The following is a 27,443-nucleotide window of genomic DNA, read 5'->3' as shown; positions in this document are numbered from 1 at the left end:
TTCTTCTCTTTTGATATTTACTGAGGTATGGAGAGTGTGGCCTTCAACATGTAAAATTGGGAAACCTATTTAGCATAATAAAGGGTTAGTTCCTGATACACTGTGGAGCAAGGAATGTGGTTATTTGCATAGTAAATATACTACTAAATCACGGCGAGATGTCAATTGAGTGATGTCACAGCTCATTAGAGTTTGTCACTAGATCTATTGCAACTTGTTGTAATGAACACCAAGCACCCCCTATCCCACTGACACCTACCCAGTACCCACTCATCTCAAACCTAACCTCTACCCTTACCCCACCCCTACTCAGGGGCGTAGCAAGTGCCTAGGGGGCCCATGGACAAGAAACAGTGCGGGGCCCTTTTAGCAGGGCCGGATTTGCCATTGGGCCAGAGGGGCCCCTAAAATTGCCCTGTACATGTTCTTCTTAGCCCGACAACATGATGTTTTGGACCAAAATATGGCAAAACTGCATATCATACTAGGCAAAGCAAAATTCACCTTCATTTTGGCTAAAATGGTCTTAAATTAAAAATGTATCTAGTGCGCAAATGTCCTAGTAAGATCGGAACAAAATATGCTTATCACCCTCTAATTTACAATGCTTCTGCCACCACTGTCGATCTTATAGTTGGCCTCCAATTTGTAAACCAAACTTGGCCTCTTTGAGTGCACATGCCTTCTTCACGGTGAGTTTGGGGCCTCCAAATTTTGGCCTGGCCCAGGTAAATTCGGCCCATTTTTCTCTTTTTGCTTGGGGCCCTTCCCTGCCCCGACTCCACCTAACACCTACTTCACCACCCCCCATACCCCACCCTACCAAACATTATCAATTAAGAACGAACCACTCGTGTTAGTTTTTCTTTTTTCAGGATCTATGGTCTACTGCAATCTAATGTCTGAGGTTTGAGTCATAATTTAATTAGGCTCATGTTAAATCATAGGGTTACGTCAAGTTCATTATCACAATTTAAACAAGTTCTTCCAAAAACACTGCTCTCGCTGGCTTCTATGGGATGCGGTTACTTTAAGTTTAATATAATAGGAACATGTTAAAAACTATAGTAGATAGAAAGTATTGTAGCAGATTGTTTATCCACTGCACTCCCGTACGGTGAACACCATATAATTTTATATTTCCCGCGAGGTGCGTTTTGGCTCTTTTTCGTACTCGTGCAATATCGTTTCAGAAAAACAGGAGTGACATATAAAATATATTTCCCAGTGCCATATCTACATTTTCGCATGAAAGTAAACAATTTTGGGCTTAAAATGGACACAAAAAAATCCAACTCACCTTACCGGGAATTGTAATTAGGGCCAATATAATATCGGAGCCACCGTCGAAAGTAACGTACATTTCGATTGGAAGTAATTATCCATATGTTGGCATTTCAGCCAATCATGATCATTCTTTATAACACTGAATAATTTATGATGGTGCATAATTGTTTTAGCCTACAGCCCCCAGAAGCTTGCTAAACTCATGAATAAAATGCTAAATATAACTGGAGATAATACACAACCTTGTTGAACGCCTTCATTAATAATCGAAAAAGTCAGTTTGAATGTTGGCCAATTTAACTTAGGCTTGAACATTCTGATTATAAAGAGTCAATTCATTCTCCAAATGCTACATCCAATAGGGACGCACCATGTAATTCGGGTGGGGGTTGAGTTTGGGTCAGGCGGTTTTTGTTTTCAATGTTAATGTATACCTTTATACAGAATAAGGTTGGAGAAATTTTGTTTTTACTCATCAAGTGAGAATAGAATATAAGAGACCATCCTTCCAAACTACCGATCATAAGCCTTTCGCCTCGCCTTTCTCGGAAGTATTTAAGAAGCCATGTATGTTTTCTTACCTTTCAGCTAGACAACAATTACACACTGTTTTGTATATAAGTGTAAGAAGAACCCAAGCAGGAAATATTCTATTTTTGTCCGGATTTTAGTCTGAAGGTCTAAACAATATTTTTTGATTCGACGTCATTTATTTGATGCAATATGTATTCGAGTATTCAACCTATTTCAATATTATTTCCAGTATTTAAAACTTTTAACGAATGATTGGTGACGAAAAAAATCGATTATCTGTTTCCATGTTATAGGCCTACATGTTATATATCAAATTGATATTTCTTTACTTAACATTCGCAGAAGATGAAAACATAAATGAACCATTATTGACTAAAACTGTTGCACGAATATTTCCAGTATTTAAAACTTTTAACGAATGATTGGTGACGAAAAAAATCGATTATCTGTTTCCATGTTATAGGCCTACATGTTATATATCAAATGGATATTTCTTTATTTAACATTCGCAGAAGATAAAAACATAAATGAACCATTATTGACTAAAACTGTTGCACGAATATTTAACAGCGAATATTTGGACTTTGGAGTCACCAGCCTAAGTTCAATACCCGATTACCCGTGGTTCAAGTTCAGATTATTGTCATGTAGTTTCGGGGTAAACATGGTAAAGTCTATATACAGGGTGTCCCAGAAAAAATTACCGGGCGAATGAATTTGGACGTAAGTCAAGAAATAGACATCAAAATCCAAAATTCTAAACATCAGCGTGTAGCTCATCTTATGCTGCATCTTATACGCTAATTTTACCGGAATCGGTTGACTGATTGCGAAGAAATGAGCGATTACATAACGCATGAGTCAATTTACTTCATTCCAAGTTTGAAATAAGATCATTCAACACAATGCGCACTAGTGGTTAACTGTCAATGGGCTTCAAATTTTATTCGGTGAAATCCTTTTCGTTCTTTTTAAATAATCTGTTTCTTGTAAAATATTTAATTAGGTTTTGTTCAAATTTCAAAACCTGCACGATATTGAAAATGGAAGCTTGCATGTACGATGATGCTCAGTACTTATAAATATCTTTTTTTTTTAATGTTGATATAAATGTTGCATAAAGAATTATTGCATAAAGAATTCCAGCTGGTTTTTGGAATATTTCCAAGATATTGTAATGCAAAGTTTAAATCTTTTAAAACTTTTAAGTTGCATGGTATCAAAAATCACACGTAAAGCTGTAAGCACTTGTTCATTGTCATTCTTGGCTCAAATGTTCTTTGGAAAGTTAAAAAATAACATATAAGTTGGAAAGCTTCCAATTGCAGGAATCAAAGTTTTCTCAAACAAACTGTTATTCATCTTCAGTGAAAGCATGAATAACATAACACCGTCGGATTATAAAATAGATAATGTGGACTAAATTTAATGAGATACACAAACTTTTGGAAGCGTTGGGCGAGTATGAAAAAAGCGCCTGTTGATCAAACTTGGAATAAACTGCATTGATGCGCGCATTATGTAATCGTTTATATTTTCCCAACCTGCCAACCGAATCAAATAAAATTGTTTGATTATGATGTCTATTTTTCGACTTACGTTCAATTTTATTCACTCGGTAGTTTTTTCTGGGACACCCTGTATAGCACAATTCTAACCGATTGTCCCGACCTTTTACCAAAGATAATAGCCTTTATTTGCATTCAGTAATGTAGGGCCTACATACATATATTCATGTGCTATGTTTACGGTTGAACCAGCAGTCTTTTACTAATTTACTAAAACAACCATGGACTTGAATTTGCGACAAATAAGCGTTGTACTTTGTGTCTTTACTACGTTACTTTTGAGTAATGGAACAGTACAGGTTATGGGGCTTTATATGGCACCGATATTAGAAGAATTCAATGTTGGATCAGCAGCTGCAGGGTGGATTTGCAGTCTTGCATATGCTACACAATGTATTGCAGGTAGGTAGGTTAGATAGGCCTATCTCGAAGTACCGGTATATGAACCTGTCCACTAGTGTCAGGTCTTGACTGGACTGAAATTTGATGCTTGAAACCTTTTCAATTTAGACCATCTCTACTTAACAGTGTGGTCCAAAAGGAACTTTCCCAATTTGGAAGGTTCATTTCTCGGAGTTTTGAGCAGCTACTCTCAAAAGCGTTATATAGACCTATTCTAAATACAGTGTGGTCCAAAAACAACTTTACCCAATTTCCCGGGCCAATTTCAAAGGTTGATTACTCTAAGTTTTAAAAAATCTATTTCAAAATTTTGTTACATATCCTAAAAGAACATCTTTCTAAAAGTATTTGGTGAAAAATTTACTGAAAATGAATGTTATGTGGCGCCAGTTTTAAGGTAAAGGGTCAAAATAATATTTGTCCACACGTAAGCCTATGGGATTTGTAATCCGTGGTACAGTTTCGAACTTGCGTGAATACAAAATGATACTCACAAACGCATACTCGTCTTGAAAGAATCAAAAGAATCATCTTAACGTACTGCGTTTGGAAAAGGGATGAATTTAGGAGAATAGAATTCTTGCAAACAGAATAATTTTAGAAGAGTCGTCACGGGAATCGATGCTCTCAGATCGATTCTCGCAACGACTCTTCTAAAATTATTCTGACTGTGTCATATTGTTGGAATTACCAAGATTTCAGCTTATTGCATTAGACCTACATGCATGTATAAAATCATTTTCTTTTAATTTATTTTATGGTGCTATTTTTTTTTAATTGGTGAAGGAAATATGTGAGCATTGTTAGCGGTTTCATCGTAATGTGCAGAATTCGCTTATACCCGCAAATCATGGCTTCATTATCATAATTATGTCTGTATTTTGCCATACAACATGCATTAGTATAATAGGGCCTAAATATGCGAGTATTGTTAGCGGTTTCATCGTAATGTGCAGAATTCGCTTATACCCGCAAATCATGCCTTCATTATCATAATTATGTCTGTATTTTGCAATACAACATTCATTAGTATAATAGGGCCTTATGTTTTAGAAAGTAAAGAAAAGAGCGTTGTAACATAAATTATGCCCAAAACATAGAAGGTCTTGTGAATATTAACAACTTGTAAAAGATACGACAAGTTATGTCAGAGGGAATGACGTGTGAGGCATCAGGAAGTAGAGAGTTTTTGGTATAACATCCCAGCAAACACAAAACGTTTTCGACATCATTCGCAAAAGGTTATAAAAGGTTGTCAGAAAACGTTTAAATGTCGGGTTATATAAAGGGTATATTAAGAGTATAAAACGTTTTCATAACCTTAAAAACATTTTTGATAATCTACTGCTCAGCAAACAAAAATGTTTTACAGGTTATATAAAGGATATAAAAAACGTTTTAATAACATTCCAAAAACATTCTTGAAAACTTGATACAAAACATTCTAAACAGAATGTTATTTTGGGGTTGAAAAAATATTTTGCGAAAAACGTTTGCCCAAGATATTTTCAATAACGTTTTAAAAACGTTTTCATGACCTTTATATAACCCGACATTTAAATGTTATTAAAAGGTTTTGAAAAAACATTTTAAGAACATTTTGTGTTTGCTGGGTTCAAATATTTTATCATAATGTTATTTAAATATTGACACAATATTTGGCAAAAATGTTTGCAAAACCAGTTTACAATAACATTTTTTGAAAACATTTAAAAATATTGTTGCAGTGTGTTTTCATACAAAACGTTTTAAAACGTTTTCATGACCTTTATATAACCCGACATTTTAATGTTATTAAAACGTTTTTACCTAAACCAAAAGCCAAAATATAACTTATTTAAAACGTTTTTGTGTTTGCTGGGATGTCTGCATATAGCTTTCCCCAGAATTACAGAATAAATTTCTGTCTCTTTAATTTAGAATAATATATATATATATGATGTTAGCCGATTTTAAAGCTGTTTTTTTAAAGTTAAGGGGAGGGGTATGAACGTTTGGACAGTATTTATTGTGGGACATTAGAGCACATCAGGCATATCGAGTTGCATTCTGAATACGTAGAATGTCTTTCTGATATCAAATTATTTTGGATTTTTGAAATTCGCAATGTAATACACATTTTATGGCAAATGATTAAAATTGATATTTTTGATATTTAACAGTACTCGAAGTAAACTTTATAAATCTACTGATTTATTCTAAAAGTGTATGTAGGTGGGATGACAAACCGACGATCAATTGAAAATTTTGACCTTTCGTATTGAAGATATGGATTTTTTCCCAAAACACACACAAAATTAGGTCTTTGGGGAAAAATCTTCAATATGAAAGGTCAAAATTTTCAATTGATCGTCGATTTTTCCTCCCAGCTACATACACTTTAAAATATATCATTAGATTTATAAAATTTACTTCGAGGACTGTTATATATCAAAAATGTGAAAAATATCAAATTTTAATAATTTGTCATAAAATTGTATTATATCGTGAAATTCAAAAATGAAAAATTTGATACCAGAAAGACATTCTTCGTATTCAGAATGCAGTTCGATATGTCTGATGTGCTCTCATGTCCCACAAAAAATACTGTCGAAACGCTCAAAACGCTCATTCCAGATCCCTTAAGCCACGTAAATTTTACGTCCCGTTCCGGAATTCCGTCTGAAAATTGCAACGTGCCTGCGTACCATCGGGGGAAAAACACTCGATGCATAATGTGCTGTGGCGCAGAAGCCATAGGCTTACGCGTGGACAAACTCATATTTGACCATTTGTCTTAAAACTGCAGCCACGTTTGTAATTTAGTTTTTTTCATTAATTTTTTTCACCGAATACTCTTAGAAAGATGGTTGTTAAGAATGTGCAAAAACAATCTAAAACAGAATTTTCAATTTTGAGATATGAAATAGGGGTTATCCACCTTACTCATGTGTGAGTTCTAACAAAAGGCGCTGGTTCCCGTAGTATTCCTCATTCAATGCACGACCTCGGAGTTACTTGCATGACTTTGGTGGGCTATTTTGAAAGATTCATGCCTCAGTGCACATGCAGGTACTTCTTTTGACAATCCTAAACAAGGTATAGCAGTCGTTGATAGGATATGCAGCTTATAGAACACGGATAACCTCTATTGAGTAAGGTTGTTTTTGGACCACCCTGTATGTGCCATAAAAAGATACGTCCATCATGGCGCTGGATAAATGGTAACAAACGGGACTCGTAATAAAACGGTAACCTGTTCGAATCAGGCTTCAGCCAAATTTTATTTGCTCCCCTTCTTCACTAAATAATAATATTATATATTATATTGGAAATATTTACAGGTCCGTTGACAAGTGTTGTGGTTAACAAAGTTCACTACAGGTGGGTGGTGATGGCAGGAGGTACATTGCAAGCAGCCGGAATGATGACCACCTATTTAGCCAATTCAACTTCGGCACTGTTCATCACTCTAGGCATTATCCCTGGTATGTGACTTTCATACTCCCCTTGATCAACACGTAAATTATAGGAGGAATAAGAGGAAGACAAAGATGCAGTAGTGTGAACTTACATGAAGACAAAGGAGAAGGGGAGGAGGAGGAGGAGGAGAAGGAGGAGGAGGAAAAGGAGGAGGAGATGGTAATCACCCAGGGTAATCATTAATTTTGTGATGAGGAAGTGGAAGAAGTAAATGCAGAAAGGGAAGAAGACGAAGGAGGAGGAGACAATGATGATAAAGGAGCAGGTGGAAGATGACGAAGCAAAAGGGCATGAAGACGAAGGAGGAGGAGAAGACGATGATGATAGACATGAAGAGGAAGAAGTCGAAGCTGAAGAGAATGAAAACAAAGAAGAAGGGAGAAAAAGAAGATGATGTTGGGATGATAATCATGATGATGAAGACGAAGATCATAATTGTTATGTTGATAAGCGAAATATGATGAAGGAGGAGTAGCTAAGAGTATAGACGATTCAAATTTCACGCATTCCTACACCTCAATGGCAGGGATTGACAGGGTCCATCCTACCTGAAATGTAAAAAAAATAATGCAGGCTTGGCGGGGATCTGCATTCCATCCATCACTCGTGTTACACGTAGACCAAATGCAATATAAGATCGATTTTAAGCGGCCTTTATCCACCAAATTGGGCAGTCACAACACCGCGGTTTGGTGCAGAAAGACCAGTAACGGCCGAATGAATTCTGACCATCACTTTAGCTCGTTCTGACCATCACTTTAGCTCGTTACGAATCTAACGAGCTATAGACGAATCCAACGAGGCAAATAATGGTCAGAATTCATTCGGCCATATTGGTCCCATCCGCACCAAACTGGTGTTGTGACTGTCCAATTGGGTGCATTAAAGCTGCTTAAAAATCGATCTTATATTGTATTGTGTTGTAAACTTTCATCGTTCTTTTGTCTACGTATAACACGGGTGATGGGATGCGGTTTAAAATCCCCGCCAAAGCTGCATCATTTCACATTTCAGGTGGGATGGAAACCAACTATGATCTCCATTGATGTATAAGAATGCGTGAAATTTGGTTCATCTCCCGGGTTCATCTGTAGTTAGAAAGAAGAATGCAATGAATGAGAAGAAGGCATTCCTATTAGTATAGTATTCGGCTTGCAGTTAATTTGAACTAATTTTTTCCTTCAGGACTTGGTGCATCTCTTGTCTACATCTCCCAGCCAATAATCATCACATCATACTTTACGAAATACTGCGGTACCATGATAGGTATAGCGTTTGCTGGGTGTGCTTCAGGTGTCTTTGTTCTCCGCCTTTGATAAATTTTCTGATTTCAACTTACGGTTGGCGCAGTGCTCTCCTTATACAAGGCGCCTTAATTTTCCACGTGGTGGCCATTGGTGCAACGTATCAACGGTCTCGTCGTCCTGAAAAGAAAGCAGATTGGAATGATCCGGATATAGATGACAAAACGCAGAAGCAATTAGACGAAACAGGTGCAACGAAATCATCGGGGATTTCCTCTGGGTGGTTTCCAAGTCATATTATCCTGCTTATGGATACGCCAATATTAGTTCTTGTTTATCTAACTTCATTTTTCGTGAATATGGCCTACACGGCTGCGATTATACATTCTTCAAATCAGATGACTATTAGTGGTTATTCTAAAGACGGAGCATTTGTGTTATCGTTGCTCGGCATTGCAAGTGTTTGTGGACGTTTCGTTCAAGGCATTGTAGTTGACGTTTTCAGGGTATCACCGATGACATTATATGAAGTAACCCTTATAATAGCTGCCGCGTCTACTTTTGTGAACCCATTAATTAACAGCTATGCTGGGTTTATGGTGTCTGCGTTTGGCATAGGATTTACTACGGGTATTTTATTCACAGTCATGTATGTCATGTTGCTTCAACTGACTGGGACATCACAATTGGCGACAGCGGTAGGGATGGAGCTATTCGTGGATTGTTTGGGAATCATGACTGGAGCATATTTAGCAGGTGAATGAAAAACAAAACCAATTGAATATTCAGTCTATTGTTGATTTATATGCCTGAGTTTGTCCCGTGCTTATATATTTCCCGACTCACTCTTCAGTGCGCGCGAATTATATAAATTTCAAAACTAAAGTTATGAATGCAGCAGTTAATATTTTCCTACTTACTGATCATTCATAAGTCTATGACAGATAATTACCTCATGCAAGTGCACAGGTTTGTGCAATATGTCTGGACCTCCGAAATCGAACTCTTTACTTTCGCGCGAATATACGAGGGGCGGTCAGTATGTAACGAGAGTTGACCTTTGACCCCATTGAATATTTGGATGGAATTTCTTTAAGACTGTAAAGTTGTCTTTCAAACCACATAATTACGAAAATGATATCATATACTTGATTACGTAACAGCGCGTATCATGAATGGAATCACAATCGATACAAAAGCTTTGTGTGCGAGATACCAATTGTAAATTTAAAAAATTTCATTCAAACTAATTTCTATTATAACTGACCTTAAATTGCTACTCGTTTCTTTTCATTGTTTCTGCACAGGTGCAATACGTGATATAACTGGTAATTACAAGCTTGGTTTCTACGTTTTTGGTGCTACCTACATTCTCGGAGCATGTGTCTTTTTCCCTGTTTATTTTGCTGATAGGAAAAAAAGGACGTGGACCGCGGTACGAAATGTGGATGGAGAGAAAGATGAATTAAAAACTTGTGGACATAAATCTGAAGGAATCTAAAAGAGGGTTAATATTTCAAATGCCAGTCAATTTTCAGAACAATATCGTCTTATCGAACCATATAATAAATTATCGAGCAGTGGCGTACCTACCGAGGGATAGATCTCACACAGCTCTTAAAATGCTATGTACTCAACCATGTAGTAAAGCACAGACTGTGTGGCGACCAGACTCGCTCATTCTCGCTGTGCTGGAAATTTTTGTGTACTCGGGTGTATCGAGGTGGAAACTGTGCGTAGAAGCATTTATAGACGAATCCAATTTCACGCATTCCTACTCCTCAATGGCAGCCATAGCCGCGACGGGGACCCAGCTATCTCACCTAAATTGTGAAATGATGCGGCCTTGAAGGGTATTTTAAACTGCATTCTATCACCCGTGTTACACGTAGACAAAAGAATGATGACAGTTTACAACACAAAAGAATCTAACATCGCATTTTAAGCGGGTTTAATCCACCCAATTGGGCACTCACAACACCTGTTTGGTGCATGCGGGGAACCAAATATGGCCGACTAAATCCTGACCATGACTTGGCTCGTTGGATTCGTCTATAGGAGAATCGTTTTTGTAGTCAAATCTTTTCATATGAATCCCTACCCTGCCCTATGCTCCACCCCTAATCAACACACTCATAATGCCAGCATACTCTTACTCAACAAACCTCATTCCTACCCCTCCCACCACCACCTAGCCACACATTAGAAAAAGTTGGAGGACATCTCCCATTCACCAGTGTGTGGTGAATTGGCTACATAATAATCACATACTCAAGGGTATAGGCCACCAGCACGTATCCACTTCTTTCGAAAGCCGTATCTTGCTAAACAAATGTATTTAGGCCAAAACATCACAAGTAATATTGATTTGAATAGTTATCTTCATATTTCGTGCAAAAAAATTGCAAAATTTAAAAACCGACTCAGGTACAGATGTAATTTCAACCAAGCATTTTACTGTTTCGTAGTGAATCAAGGCTCTGGATGGCGGTGTGCTACCATTCATACTACAGTTCATTCATAAAATATCAAACTCCCTCGATATTATTGACCATGCGGTATATTCGAGCCAAACTGGACACCATCCAGGTATTTTGCCTTCAGGTACCATGCAATATTCATAAATATACCACTATAATGCCCATATTTGGCAAGCCATTATACAAATAATTATTATACACAAGTATTCTTCTCTTTTGATATTTACTGAGGTATGGAGAGTGTGGCCTTCAACATGTAAAATTGGGAAGCCTATTTAGCATAATAAAGGGTTAGTTCCTGATACACTGTGGACGAGGAATGTGGTTATTTGCATAGTAAATATACTACTAAATCACGGCGAGATGTCAATTGAGTGATGTCAAAGCTCATTAGAGTTTGTCACTAGATCTATTGCAACTTGTTGTAATGAACACCAAGCACCCCCTATCCCACTGCACTCCTACCCAGTACCCACTCATCTCAAACCTAACCTCTACCCTTACCCCACCCCTACTCAGGGGCGTAGCAAGTGCCTAGGGGGCCCATGGACAAGTAGCAGGGCCGGATTTGCCATTGGGCCAGAGGGGCCCCTAAAATTGCCCTGTACATGTTCTTCTTAGCCCGACAACATGATGTTTTGGACCAAAATATGGCAAAACTGCATATCATACTAGGCAAAGCAAAATTCACCTTCATTTTGGCTAAAATGGTCTGAAATTAAAAATGTATCTAGTAAGATCGGAACAAAATATGCTTATCACCCTCTAATTTACAATGCTTCTGCCACCACTGTCGATCTTATAGTTGGCCTCCAATTTGTAAACCAAACTTGGCCTCTTTGAGTGCACATGCCTTCTTCACGGTGAGTTTGGGGCCTCCAAATTTTGGCCTGGCCCAGGTAAATTCGGCCCTGCCTTTTAGAATCTCCTGAATCAGCACTTATTTCATTTTCTCTTTTGCTTGGGGCCCCTTCCCCTGCCCCGACTCCACCTAACACCTACCTCACCACCCCCATACCCCACCCTACCAAACCTTATCAATTAAGGACGAACCACTCGTGTTAGTTTTTCTTTTTTTCAGGATCTATGGTCTACTGCAATCTAATGTCTGAGGTTTGAGTCATAATTTAATTAGGCTCATATTAAATCATAGGGTTACGTCAAGTTCATTATCACAATTTAAACAAGTTCTTCCAAAAAAACTGCTCTCGCTGGCTTCTATGGGATGCGGTTACTTTAAGTTTAATATAATAGGAACACGTTAAAAAGTATAATAGATAGAAAGTATTGTAGCAGGTTGTTTATCCACTGCACTCCCGTACGGTGAACACCATATCATTTTATATTTCCCGCGAGGTGCGTTTTGGCTCTTTTTCGTACTCGTGCAATATCGTTTCAGAAAAACAGGAGTGACATAAAATATATTTCCCAGTGCCATATCTACATTTTCGCATGAAAGTAAACAATTTTGGGCTTAAAATGGACCAAAAAAAAAAAATCCAACTCACCTTACCGGGAATCGTTATTAGGGCCAATATAATATCGGAGACAAAAAAAAATCCAACTCACCTTACCGGGAATTGTTATTAGGGCCAATATAATATCGGAGCCACCGTCGAAAGTAACGTACATTTCGATTAAATTCGATTAGAAGAAATTATCCAGATGTTGGCATTTCAGCCAATCATGATCATTCTTTATAACACTGAATAATTTATGATGGTTCATAATTGTTTTAGCCTACAGCCCCCAGAAGCTTGCTAAACTCATGAATAAAATGCTAAATATAACTGGAGATAATACACAACCTTGTTGAACGCCTTCACTAATAATCGAAAAAGTCAGTTTGAATGTTGGCCAATTTAAATTGGGCTTGAACATTCTGATTATAAAGAGTCAATTCATTCTCCAAATGCTACCTCCAATAGGGACGCACCATGTAATTCGGGTGGGGGTTGAGTTTGGGTCAGGCGGTTTTTGTTTTCAATTTTAATGTATACCTTTATACAGAATAAGGTTGGAGAAATTTTGTTTTTACTCATCAAGTGAGAATAGAATATAATAATAATAATAATAATAATTTATTCTTATATAGCGCATTACATCAAAGACCACAAGGCGCTTTACAATTAAAACATGTGTACGTAAAAAACAAAATTGAATTATAAATATACATCATTAAGAAATAAGAAACAAATGAAATAGGCACACGATGAACATTGCACAAAAGGGATTGCACGGAAAAAATGCATGCAAAATGAGCAGAGAAACAACTAAGTGAAATGTTCAAAGTGACGGCATAAGCAATAAAGCAAAATACGTTTAACCAAACAACAATTTTGTATAAACAACGGCAATATACTGCAAACAGATTAATATCAGAGATGAAATTAGAATCATAAAAACACATATTTTTTAAAACGCCAAGCTGTACACTACATTGATAACACGTGAGTAGAAAACAACAAAAAATGAAAATGAAGTATAGAGCGAAGCAATTAAACACATGATCAATTCAATGCAATATCAAAAATGGCAAAACACATAATCAAGTTGAATATGAAAAATTCCAAACAAATGGATACTTTTAACGCAAACAATACCAAAAGTGGCGAAGCAAACATATTTACACCAGGTATAATACTCAAATGAACAGAGCAATCATCATGATCACGAGAACAACCAAGAAAATAACTTGAGTTATACGAGGTGTATAGGCAAAATATTATGCGAAACATATTGCACACTTTTTTAAACATAATTAATAACCACAATTGCACAATTATTAATAATACAATAATATCAAAATATCAACAAACAATACCAAAGTATAAGAGACCATCCTTCCAAACTACTGATCATAAGCCTTTCGCCTCGCCTTTCTCGGAAGTATAAGAAGCCATGTATGTTTTCTTACCTTTCAGCTAGACAACAATTACACACTGTTTTGTATATAAGTGTAAGAAGAACCCAAGCGGGAAATATTCTATTTTTGTCCGGATTTTAGTCTGAAGGTCTAAACAATATTTTTCATTCGACGTCAATATGTATTCGAGTATTCAACCTATTTCAATATTATTTCCAGTATTTAAAACTTTTAACGAATGATTGGTGACGAAAAAAATCGATTATCTGTTTCCATGTTATAGGCCTAAATGTTATATATCAAATCGATATTTCTTTACTTAACATTCGCAGAAGATAAAAACATAAATGAACCATTATTGACTAAAACTGTTGCACGAATATTTAACAGCGAATATTTGGACTTTGGAGTCACCAGCCTAAGTTCAATACCCGATTACCCGTGGTTCAAGTTCAGATCATTGTCATGTAGTTTCGGGGTAAACATGGTAAGTCTATATACAGGGTGTCCCAGAAATGATTACCGGGCGAATGAATTTGGACGTAAGTCAAGAAATAGACATCAAAATCCAAAAATCTAAACATCAGCGTGTAGCTCATCTTATGCTGCATCTTATACGCTAATTTTACCGGAATCGGTTGACTTATTGCGAAGAAATGAGCGATTACATAACGCATGAGTCAATTTACTTCATTCCAAGTTTGAAATAAGATCATTCAACACAATGCGCACTAGTGGTTAACTGTCAATGGGCTTCAAATTTTATTCGGTGAAATCCTTTTCGTTCTTTTTAAATAATCTGTTTCTTGTAAAATATTTAATTAGGTTTTGTTCAAATTTCAAAACCTGCACGATATTGAAAATGGAAGCTTGCATGTACGATGATGCTCAGTACTTATAAATATCTTTTTTCGTTAATGTTGATATAAATGTTGCATAAAGAATTATTGCATAAAGAATTCCAGCTGGTTTTTGGAATATTTCCAAGATATTGTAATGCAAAGTTTATATCTTTTAAAACTTTTAAGTTGCATGGTATCAAAAATCACACGTAAAGCTGTAAGCACTTGTTCATTGTCATTCTTGGCTCAAATGTTCTTTGGAAAGTTAAAAAATAAAATATAAGTTGGAAAGCTTCCAATTGCAGGAATCAAAGTTTTCTCAAACAAACTGTTATTCATCTTCAGTGAAAGCATGAATAACATAACACCGTCGGATTATAAAATAGATAATGTGGACTAAATTAATGAGATACACAAACTTTTGGAAGCGTTGAGCGAGTATGAAAAAAGCGCCTGTTGATCAAACTTGGAATGAACTGCATTGATGCGCGCATTATGTAATTGTTTATATTTTCCCAACCTGCCAACCGAATCAAATAAATTTTTTGTATGTGATGCACAATAAAATAGGCTATGCGCTGCATTTTAAATTGTTTGATTATGATGTCTATTTTTTGACTTACGTTCAATTTTATTCACTCGGTAGTTTTCTCTGGGACACCCTGTATAGCACAATTCTAACCGATTGTCCCGACCTTTTACCGAAGATAATAGCCTTTATTTGCATTCAGTAATGTAGGGCCTACATACATGTATTCTTGTGCTATGTTTACGGTTGAACCAGCAGTCTTTTAAATTATTGAAACAACCATGGACTTGAATTTGCGACAAATAAGCGTAGTACTTTGTGTCTTTACTACGTTACTTTTGAGTAATGGAACAGTACAGGTTATGGGGCTTTATATGGCACCGATATTAGAAGAATTCAATGTTGGATCAGCAGCTGCAGGGTGGATTTGCAGTCTTGCATATGCTACACAATGTATTGCAGGTAGGTAGATATCTCGAAGTACCGGTATATGAACCTATCCACTAGTGTCAGGTCTTGACTGGACTGCAATTTGATGTTTGAAACCTTTTCAATTTAGACCATCTCTACTTAACAGTGTGGTCCAAAAAGAACTTTACCCAATTTGGAAGGTTCATTTCTCGGAGTTTTGAGCAGCTATTCTCAAAAGCGTTACATAGACCTATTCTAAATACAGTGTGATCCAAAAACAAATGTTGCCCAATTTCCCGGGCCAATTTCAAAGGTTGATTACTCTAAGTTAAAAAAAATCTATTTCAAAATTTTGTTGCATATCCTAAAAGAACATCTTTCTGAAAGTATTTGGTGAAAAATTTACTGAAAATGAATGTTATGTGGCGCCAGTTTTAACGTAAAGGGTCAAAATAATATTTGTCCACACGTAAGCCTATGGGATTTGTCATCCGTGGTACAGTTTCGAACTTGCGTGAATACAAAATGATACTCACAAACGCATACTCATCTTGAAAGAATCATCTTAAGGGGGTACTACACCACTGCCCAATTTTGTGCCTATTTTTGCATTTTTCTCAAAAATTATAGTGCATTGGTGATAAGTAAGATATTTATATTATAGGGGCAAGGACCACAACCACTGCACTGGAAATTTTATTTCAGCACAGACAACAGTTGTGGAGTTACAGTCAAAAATGAGGGAAACCAGTATTTGATCAATAAATCAATAACTACTTGCCTTGAGTTGGTGAATTTTCAGTGTAGTAGTTGTAGTCCTTGCCCCTATAATATACATATCTTACTTGTATCAAATGCGCTATAATTTTTGAGAAAAATGCAAAAATAGGCACAAATTGGGCAGGGGTGTAGTACCCCCTTAACGTACTGCGTTTGGAAAAGGGATGAATTTAGGAGAATAGAATTCTCGCAAACAGAATAATTTTAGAAGAGTCGTCACGGGAATCGATGCTCTCAGATCGATTCTCGCAACGACTCTTCTAAAATTATTCTGACTGTGTCATATTGTTGGAATTACCAAGATTTCAGCTTATTGCATTAGACCTACATGCATGTATAAAATAATTTTCTTTTAATTTATTTTATGGTGCTATATTTTTTTTTAATTGGTGAAGGAAATTTGTGAGCGTTGTTAGCGGTTTCATCGTAATGTGCAGAATTCGCTTATACCCGCAAATCATGCCTTCATTATCATAATTATGTCTGTATTTTGCCATACAACATGCATTGGTATAATAGGGCCTAATAGGGCCTAAATATGTGAGCATTGTTAGCGGTTTCATCGTAATGTGCAGAATTCGCTTATACCCGCAAATCATGCCTTCATTATCATAATGTCTGTATTTTGCCATACAACATGCATTAGTATAATAGGGCCTAATGTTTTAGAAAGTAAAGAAAAGAGCGTTGTAACATAAATTATGCCCAAAACATAGAGGGTCTTGTGAATATTAACAACTTGTAAAAGATACGACAAGTTATGTCAGAGGGAATGACGTGTGAGGCATCAGGAAGTAGAGAGTTTTTGGTATAACATGTCTGCATATAGCTTTCCCCCAGAATTACAGAACAAATTTCTGTCTCTTTAATTTAGAATAATATATATGATGTTAGCCGATTTTTAAGCTGTTAAGGGGTGGGGTATGAACGTTTGGACAGTATTTATTGTGGGACATTAAAGCACATCAGGCATATCGAATTGCATTCTAAATACGAAGAATGTCCTTCTGATATCAAATAATTTTGGATTTTTGGAATTCGCAATGTAATACACATTTTATGGCAAATGATTAAAAATTGATATTTTTGATATTTAACAGTACTCGAAGCAAACTTTATAAATCTGATGATTTATTCTTAAAGTGTATGTAGGTGGGATGAAAAGCCGACGATCAATTGAAAATTTTGACCTTTCGTATTGAAGATATGGATTTTCCCCAAAACACCAAAAAAAAAAAAGGTCTTTTGGCAAAAAAATCATATCTTCAATATGAAAGGTCAACATTTTCAATTGATCGTCGGCTTTTTCTCCCAGCTACTTACACTTTAAGAATATATCATTAGATTTATAAAATTTACTTCGAGGACTGTTATATATCAAAAATGTGAAAAATATCAAATTTTAATAATTTGTCATAAAATTTGTATTATATCGTGAATGTCAAAAAATGAAAATTATTTGCTACAGAAAGACATTCTTCGTATTCAGAATGCAATTCGATAAACGCTCAAAACGCTCATTCCAGATCCCTTAAAGGGTGGGGTATGAACGTTTGGACAGTATTTTTTGTGGGACATGAGAGCACATCAGACATATCGGATCGCATTCTGAATACGAAGAATGTCCTTCTGATATCAAATAATTTTGATTTTTTTTTAAATTCGCGATATAATACACATTAAATGATTAAAAATTGATATTTTTGATATTTAACAGTCCTCGAAGTAAACTTCGAGGACTGATATATCAAAAATGTGAAAAATATCAAATTTTAATAATTTGTCATAAAATTTGTATTATATCGTGAATGTCAAAAAATGAAAATTATTTGCTACAGAAAGACATTCTTCGTATTCAGAATGCAATTCGATAAACGCTCAAAACGCTCATTTCAGATCCCTTAAAGGGTGGGGTATGAACGTTTGGACAGTATTTTTTGTGGGACATGAGAGCACATCAGACATATCGGATCGCATTCTGAATACGAAGAATGTCCTTCTGATATCAAATAATTTTGATTTTTTTGAAATTCGCGATATAATACACATTAATGGCAAATGATTAAAATTGATATTTTTGATATTTAACAGTCCTCGAAGTAAACTTCGAGGACTGATATATCAAAATGTGAAAAATATCAAATTTTAATAATTTGTCATAAAATTTGTATTATATCGTGAATTTCAAAAATGAAAATTATTTGATACCAGAAAGACATTCTTCGTATTCAGAATTCAATTCGATATGTCTGATGTGCTCTCATGTCCCACAAATAATACTGTCGAAACGCTCATTCCAGATCCCTTCTCAGATCGCTCGTTCCAGATCCAGAGCCTGCGTACCATCGGGGGAAAAACACTCGATGCATAATGTGCTGTGGCACAGCAGCCATAGGCTTACGCGTGGACAAACTCATATTTGACCATTTGTCTTAAAACTGCAGCCACGTTTGTAATTTTTCATTTGATTTTTTTTTTCATTAATATTTTTCACCGAATACTCTTAGAAAGATGGTTGTTAAGAATGTGCAAAAACAATCTAAAACAGACTTTTCAATTTTGAGATATGAAACTTTGAAATTGGGTAAAGTTGAAAGCAAATTTATACTTGGGTAAAGTTGTTTTTGGACCACCCTGTATGTGCCAAAAACGACACGAGCAAAGGTATGAGTATACGGGATCGTCGTCCATCATGGCGCTGGATAAATGTTAGAACACTGGACTCGTAATAAAACGGTAACCTGTTCGAATCAGGCTTCAGCCAAATTTTCTTTGCTCCCCTTCTTCATTAATTATTATATTGGAAATATTTACAGGTCCGTTGACAAGTGTTGTGGTTAACAAAGTCCACTACAGGTGGGTGGTGATGGCAGGAGGTACATTGCAAGCAGCCGGAATGATGACCACCTATTTAGCCAATTCAACTTGGGCACTGTTCATCACTCTGGGCATTATCCCTGGTATGTAAGATTCGCATTTTGCCTTGACCAACATGTAAATTATACGAGAAGGAGGAGAGGAAGAAAAAGATGCGGAGGAGAGGAAGAAAAAGATGCGGACTGAAAGTTTATGAAGAAACATGAAGACGAAGAAGTAGGACATGTAGGAGAAGGAGGAGGATTAGGAGGATATGATAATCATGAATTTCGTGATGAGGAAGCAGAAGACGGAAATGCAGGAGAGGATAAAGACGAACAGTGGCGCCTGACATGGGGGGGGGGGCAGGTTTAAAATATTTTGAGGTACAATGAATCCAGCACCTTTTGGCGACATAAGTTGATTATACAAATGCGCGAGCGCAAAAAAAAGTTTGGAATAAACTCGCGAGAAGCGGGCAAAATTGGCACGTTTAGGTAAAATGCCCAAATATGTCGGACACTACGAATGAGCCGTAAAGTCGGCAAATTGAATTCTGAGTTACAGTGTAAAATGTGTGTGAAGGTCGTATTCATAGGTACCTCAATTTGATGCGACATGTTTCTCATTTGATAGCGCGAGTCAAACACCGTTTAAACCAATCAATAATCCTATTGCTGAAGAGGATAATAGTCTTCTACCTATTTCTATAGAATCCTTAAATAGCTCTAGTCTTTGTTTGCTTTGGCTAAAATCCTGTTCAAGCGGGTGTGGGGTTGTATTTTGTCTATATGTATAACCAACGATTAACAATGAGAGGACATTCCTGAACTTCGTTGACTTGGGTATGATTTGAAATGACCGCCAATTATGACTGTTTGATATTTATTACCAGCAATGTGGAAAAAGAGACACATGTAGAATCGAAAAAGGTACCATTTTGTTGAAGGAGCAGAGTTCAACAAACCATAACCCCGCTTCTGGATATCGTTCGAAGTCAAATGATATACCATTTTAAAGCTTATTATACTAGAGTATATATTTTCTAAACACGAAATAAAAGAGGATGAAGACGAAGGAGGAGATGATGATGATACCATGATGAGGAAGGGGAACCAGAAGATAATGAAGATGATAATCATGATGAAGACGAAGTTATGATTGTAATGACGATCAAAAATATGAAGAAGGCCTAGGAGGAGTATATACGAATCAAATTTCACGCATTCCTACACCTCAATGACAGCGTGGCACACTGGTTAAGGTCTTTGCCTTTGGTGCGAGAGGTCCGGGTTCAATTCCCCGCAAAAAAAAAAAAAAAAAAAGACATTGACGGGGTCCATCCTACCTGAAATGTAAAATAATGCAGGCTTGGCGGGGATTTTAAACTGCATTCTTTCCATCACCCGTGTTTAATACACGTAGACCAAATAATGGTGAAAGTTTACAACGCAATGCAATTGCAATATAAGATCAATTTTAAGCGCTTTTATCAACCAAATTGGGCAACACCGGTTCTTCTTCTTCTTCCAATATAGTACAGTCCACACATAGCGTATATTCATACATTTTACAAGGTGGGTGCAGGAAATTTACAGTGCTGAACTACATCTAAGGTGCGATAAAAACTGGAAGTTAGTTAGCGGAGCTGGACGGACTGCACCTGCCCTCTGAAGCATTTCAGGGAGGTGCTGTCAACAATCTGCTGGGGAAGTGCATTACAGAACCTGATTCCATCTGGGAAGAATGAATGTTGGTAAGCAGTTGTCCTGGCAAATGGCACATGATATTTCATTGAGTGCCCACGTACTCTCGTAGTATCACAGTTGGAACAAGGTACGTTTGTGGAATATCAATAAGTCTGTAAGTGATGCGGTACATCATTTCCACTTTAGCCTGGGCACGACGATCCTGTAGATTTGGCCATTGTAGTTGGTGAAGCATGGCTGATACACTACTGGTAGTTCTGTAGTCGTGGAAGACGAAGCACGCATATCTATATACATTGTACCATTTCCAGTTTCCTGATGTAAGTAGTGGAGTGCGAAACCCAGACAACACCGGCATATTCCATTACAGGGCGCGGAAGTGTCTTGTAGCAGAGAAATTTGGTGCAAAAAGACCAGTAATGACCGAATGAATTCTAACCATCACTTTAGCTCGTTACGAATCTAACCAGCTATAGACGAATCCAACCAGCCAAGTGATGGTCAGAATTCATTCGGCCATGACTGTGTCCCATCCGATCCGCACCAAACTGGTGTTCACTCCAATTGGGAGGATTAAAGCCGCTTAAAAATCGATCTTATATTGTATTGTGTTTTTTTGTCTACGTATAACACGGATGATGGAATGCGATTTAAAATCCCCGCCAAAGCTGCATCATTTCACATTTCAGGTAGGATGGGAACCAACTATGACCTCCATTGAGGTGTAAGAATGCGTGAAATTTGGTTTATCTCCGGGCACACCGACATCGCCTGGCTAATAATTAATTGGTACACCAGAGATACTAAAATCAATACCCGATTTCGATATTCAGACGAAAATCTCTGGATACCGGGGTAAAAATGATGAATATCTACCGTAAATGATTTCGTCTAAAGTTCCTTGCACTTGAATATATGTGTTGAACAGATATGATAGTTGTTAGCTTGCGTCTTGAACTCAAAAACTGACAATTCTGATTTTATATGTGCCGATTATATAGCGCAGTGTATAGGCCAATCGTGGGTAGTCTAAAAGCATATGACCTATGGCGTACCATGCTCGACTCACACACAGCGAGGTCAGTCACCGGGCAATTGTCAGTAGCCTTAGTCAGATGTCCTTCGGCCCATTATGAGTCTCAAAACTATTAAACAGGTCGGAACAAAATGGCAATGCGTGGCGGTGGATTCAACCTACCATGGCGATTTCTGCCATGAAGATATCGGGGCGATGACACTGTGCCGGGTTCATCTATAGGTAGGGAGAAAGAAGAATGCAATGAATGAGAAGAAGGCATTCCTTTTACTAGTAGTATTCGGCTTGCAGTTAATTTGAACCAATGAACCGTTTTTTACGTTATTTCTTTTCTTTCAGGACTTGGTGCATCTCTTGTCTACATATCCCAGCCAATAATCATCACATCATACTTTACGAAATACTGCGGTACCATGATAGGTATAGCGTTTGCTGGATGTGCTTCAGGTGTCTTTGTTCTCCCGCCTTTAATAAATTTTCTGATTTCAACTTACGGTTGGCGCAGTGCTCTCCTGATACAAGGCGCTTTAATTTTCCACGTGGTGGCCATTGGTGCAACGTATCAACTATCTCGTCGTCCTGAAAAGAAAGCAGATTGGAATGATCCGGATATAGATGACGAAGCGCTGAAACAGTTTGACGAAACAGGTGCAACGAAAACATCGTGGATTTCCTCTGGGTGGTTTCCAAGTCACATTATTCTGCTTATGGATACGCCAATATTAGTTCTTGTTTATCTAACTTCATTTTTCGTAAATATGGCCTACACGGCTGCGATTATACATTCTTCAAATCAGATGACTATCAGTGGTTATTCTAAAAACGGAGCATTCGTGTTATCGTTGCTCGGCATTGCAAGTGTTTGTGGACGCTGCGTTCAGGGCATTGTAGTTGACGTTTTCAGGGTATCACCGATGACATTATATGAAGTAACCCTTATTGTAGCTGCCGCGTCTACTTTTCTGAACCCATTAATTAATAGCTATGCTGGGTTTATGGTGTCTGCGTTTGGCACAGGATTTACTACGGGTATTTTATTCACAGTCATGTATGTCATGTTGCTTCAACTGACTGGGACATCACAATTGGCGACAGCGGTAGGGATGGAGCTATTCGTAGATTGTTTGGGAATCATGACTGGAGCATATTTAGCAGGTAAACAAAAAACAAAACCAATTGAATATTCAGTCTATTGTTATAATGCCTTATCAAGTTTGTCCCGGGAATATATATTTCCCGACTCACTCTTCAGTGCGCGCGAATCACTCATAAGAGTATGACAGATAATTACCTCGTGCAAGTGCACATGTTTGTGCAATATGTCTCGACCTCCGAAATCGAACTTTTTACTTTCGCGCGAATATACATGTATTATACAAACCCAAGGCACTACAGTGGATATATAGTTTTGATTTGTTTGTTTACGAAAATGGAATAATTCCAGCAGTAAATCATGATCTATAAAATGGAGCGCCAGAGAGCAGCTTATTATATCAGCTAATGAATGTGTGTTCGATTCGGTTCTCTATGATCGAAGTCTAATGTCCTTTAATATTTTCCCCAACACCTGGTCAACCTTTTTGTACTGTGTATCCTACACAAAACATTTGGACATGTTGGACGATACTTCCTTTGCCATCTTTCTTGATATCAACTTATTAATCTAGTCAACAATTTGTAAAAGACCCACTCCAAGCAATAGTCTGGAGTTTTATTAGCGGATCCGAGAAATGTAGGGAAAAAAACCGCGCAAATGTCCACGTAAAATCGGAACAAAATATGCTTGTCTCCTAAATTGTAATGATCTGCTGCCACTGTCTATCTTATAGTAGGCCCCCATATTTGTAAATCAAAACTTCCTCAGTCAGAGAAAAGTGCCCCTCCGACAAAAACTTGATGATAGAGAAAATCGGAAAGGACAGGAGCCCGTTTTCCACCAAAATTCATCCCGATCATGGGCCAAAATAGTATAAAATACAAAACATTTTTGCCCTACGCGCGAACATTGTCCCAATTAGGCCCTTGTCACCCAGATCATGGACCAGAATAGTGTAAAATACAAATATTTTGCGTGCTACACGCGCATATTGTCCCAATAACGCCTTTTTTGGAAGCTCAAAGACTTTACACATGTTACATGTAAATTCTCTTTTTTTAAATATCCCCCCCGCTAACCAAGAAAGCTGGGTACGACCCTACCTCACGGTGAGCTTGGGGCCTCCAAATCTTGAGCTGGCCCAGGGCCCACACAAAGGTAAATCCGGCCCTACTCAAACTATTTAATCAAACTATTAATCAAACTATTTTAGTTGACCTTAAATTGCTACTCGTTTCTTTTTATCGTTTCTGCACAGGTGCAATACGTGATATAACTGGTAATTACACACTAGGTTTCTACATTTTTGGTGCTACCTACATTCTCGGAGCATGTATCTTTTTCCCAGTTTATTTTGCTGATAGGAAAAAAAGGACATGGACCGCGGTACGAAATGTTGATGGAGAGAAAGATGAAGTAGAAACGTGTGGACTTAAGCCTGAAAGAATCTGACAGGTTTTTATTTCATATGGGTTAATATTTCCAATGCCAGTAAATTTTCAGAACGACATCGTCTTACCGAGTCGTATAATAACGAGCAGTGGCGTACCGACCGGGCCCTACCGAGGGTCATGGAGTCAAGATGCCCCTGGTTCAAAATAAAGAGATGCAGGGTCACGTTGACTAAAAGTTTAGGGTAACATTTAAAATACACATATTATATACATATTGATACTCTTTTTGAGTATTTGGGATTATAAAAGTCAATTGCTTAAAGTTGCGTATGGTAGAGACACATATGATGTCAACAGTTGCTATACAATTGCAATTTCGCTTTTAGAAAAAAAATAAAAGCGACCATGACTACAATGTAATATGCAGTGCACTCGGTAGCATCGTAGCTAACAAAAAAATTTTACTTGGTTTCTTTACTAGTTCGGGCTCAAACGCTATGCTTAATTAACTTAATCGCCGAGAAAACGAGTTGGGCCACTTTTGACATTTTCGCGCATATCAAGCTTGCATTGCGTATTGACTTTCCCGATTAACAATTTCATTTTTGCTTTTCAGAAAAAATAAAAGGGGTCATGGCGTCACGTAAATGTGATATGCAGTAAAATCAGTAATATCTTGGCCCGGGTATCTTGGCTAATAGAAAAAAACCTTTACTTGGTGTCTTTCCTAGTTCAGGTTCAAATGCCATGCTCGATTTTAATTAATCGGCTGAGTTGGGCCACTTTGAACCGCGTAAAATGAACTTTCATGCTTATCGTCAAAGATTTCAGAACTTAATTGACATTAGTAAATAAATAATGTGTTATTTATTTCAAAATTATAAATTAAAATACTATACTTTGATCAGCTCTTAATCGGCGGGAATTGTTAGGCTTTTACCATTACGCCGAAAAGTAGACCCACGTTTAGAGTGATTAGTTGACATGTCTGGTCTATTAGTGTGCATGTTAAATAAAGTAAACAAAGTATAGGGCTTGAATTAATAATTTGTGATACTTCTGGCGAGATGTCACAATGCAATTCTCGAAATAAAATATATTGATATTAATCCGCGATGTTATAAGGCCCGTCGATTACGAGCTGATCAAAGTATACTTCCAATGCCCCATTGTTTAAATTATCCATCTTAAGAGCACCGACCAGCGGCAATTCAGTCACTTTTGCTACTACACAAAGACATGAGACTACTTGCCAATATCGTCGCTTGTAGAGCACTGATTTTATTTCATTACAATACAATCAATAAGTGACATGTTTGCCTAATACTATTTTCCAAATTGTAATTTTATGTTCAACCTGTACACACAATAAATAAGCCAGACACTAAGTTTTGATTCAGAAGAAGTCGATTCAGCGATACACAGTAGAGCGATTGCGATTTTTACGTAAAACGTCAAACCGGAACTGCAACCTTATGTTACACTAGTCCAAAATCACGCTATAGGGTGGAATCCATTGTGATTTCGTCAATCGTAGAATTCCCGTAAGGCGGTTACATTGCGGTTGGTAGCAAATCATGACGTTTTAAAATGACAAAAAATGTAGAAAAATCTCATGTTTGTCATGTTCTAAAAAGCGATTCAAAGTAAGTCTGACACGTAATAAAATCTTTGGATCCACAGTCGAGAGGTCATACAACTACGATACGAGTCGTTCTGCCAGAAATGCGTTTGTTCATCAAACTTACTGATTACGGAGTATAGCGCATACACACATACTATAACTTATAATTACGTATATAATCTCCGATCAATAATGAACCTTGCCTCCGACTATGCGGTTCCTATGCAAATATTTATCAGAAAAAAATATCGCCCGCAGTTCATGTGTTTCGACATTTACACAGATGTTTTTATTAAAACAATTTATTTTTTAATACAGGGTGAGTAAAAAAAAAGTGCAATAGAGAAAGTCTCGCAAATGACATGTTTTCCTAACCAATATTACACAAACACTGTTCTTTCATTTGAGTGTATACACAGCTCTAGTTATATGTGGTGTGATCATGCAACGTCAGTCTAAAGTCGAGCATATTTAATTTTCAGTTTTCTATATGATTGCATTAATCATTCTTATCACTACATTTTGCTGAAACCTCCATTGAAATTGAACATTTAAGAAGTATACAGACTCCGAGTATTAGACGTATAATATTTGATGTAACATATCTACGTTATGTAATCTAGTCCCGTTCTATTTTCAGTAATGTTTAAGTTCTAACGAATGTTTGATGACGTAAAATCGATAACATGTTACGTATCGATTTTACGTTATCAAACATTACTGGAAATAGAATGAAAACAGATTAAATAACGTGATGTTACATCAAATATTTTACGTCTAATAAAACGTCTGGATAAGTTCCAAAGATATGAACAGTTGAAGTGTTTCCAAAACAATAGGCAACAAAAGAAATCATTTCCTTTGTTTGGGTATATCTGAAAATCAATATTTCCGACTTTCGACTGATTTTGCTTGGTCACATCACATATAATGATTTTATAATAGGCTATTTTAAATTTTTAATTGTTCTTAGTTTCGCATAAGCTAGTACAAAGATGGCAACACACATGACGGCCATAGCGACAAAATTCTGCCACAATCCCCAGTCTGAGTAATCTATACCCTGGGTTTCAAGGTAGTCGGTACCGGACACACTGAAACGAGAACAAGAAAGTGTGCAACATATTAACCCCATGAGAACTACCTTCCGATTGGCCCAAAAGAAGTTTTCATTATCAATTGGCCCAATCAGCAACATTCTTAGAATAATTTCACCACACACAAAAATTGGGGTGAATTATTTGCAAAGCTCCATTCTGATTGGTGATTAAAGTGAAGATATCATGTAATTGACCAATCAGTGGCAATATTAGATCGGCAGGT

General features: G+C 36.9%; 2 protein-coding genes across 2 annotated transcripts; both read left to right on the top strand.

Moving 5' to 3' along the window:
• Positions 1-3,700: 3,700 nt before the first annotated feature.
• On the top strand, positions 3,701-8,921 carry LOC140149780 (monocarboxylate transporter 4-like). The gene is made up of 3 exons (XM_072171826.1): positions 3,701-3,791; positions 7,115-7,258; positions 8,439-8,921. Exons 1-3 carry the CDS (start codon positions 3,704-3,706, stop codon positions 8,567-8,569), a joined length of 363 nt encoding a protein of 120 aa, XP_072027927.1. The 5' UTR covers positions 3,701-3,703; the 3' UTR covers positions 8,570-8,921.
• A 6,561-nt stretch (positions 8,922-15,482) lies between these two features.
• On the top strand, positions 15,483-22,732 carry LOC140150134 (monocarboxylate transporter 13-like). Its single transcript, XM_072172138.1, has 4 exons — positions 15,483-15,676; positions 19,222-19,365; positions 22,346-22,654; positions 22,698-22,732. The coding sequence occupies exons 1-4, from the start codon at positions 15,496-15,498 to the stop codon at positions 22,730-22,732; spliced, it is 669 nt and encodes a 222-aa protein (XP_072028239.1). The 5' UTR covers positions 15,483-15,495.
• Positions 22,733-27,443: the final 4,711 nt, after the last annotated feature.

Source organism: Amphiura filiformis, chromosome 4 (assembly GCF_039555335.1).
Source record: "Amphiura filiformis chromosome 4, Afil_fr2py, whole genome shotgun sequence".
Classification (NCBI taxonomy): domain Eukaryota; kingdom Metazoa; phylum Echinodermata; class Ophiuroidea; order Amphilepidida; family Amphiuridae; genus Amphiura; species Amphiura filiformis.
Note: the sequence above shows the minus strand (reverse complement) of the source record. Positions and strands in the feature narration are given on the sequence as shown.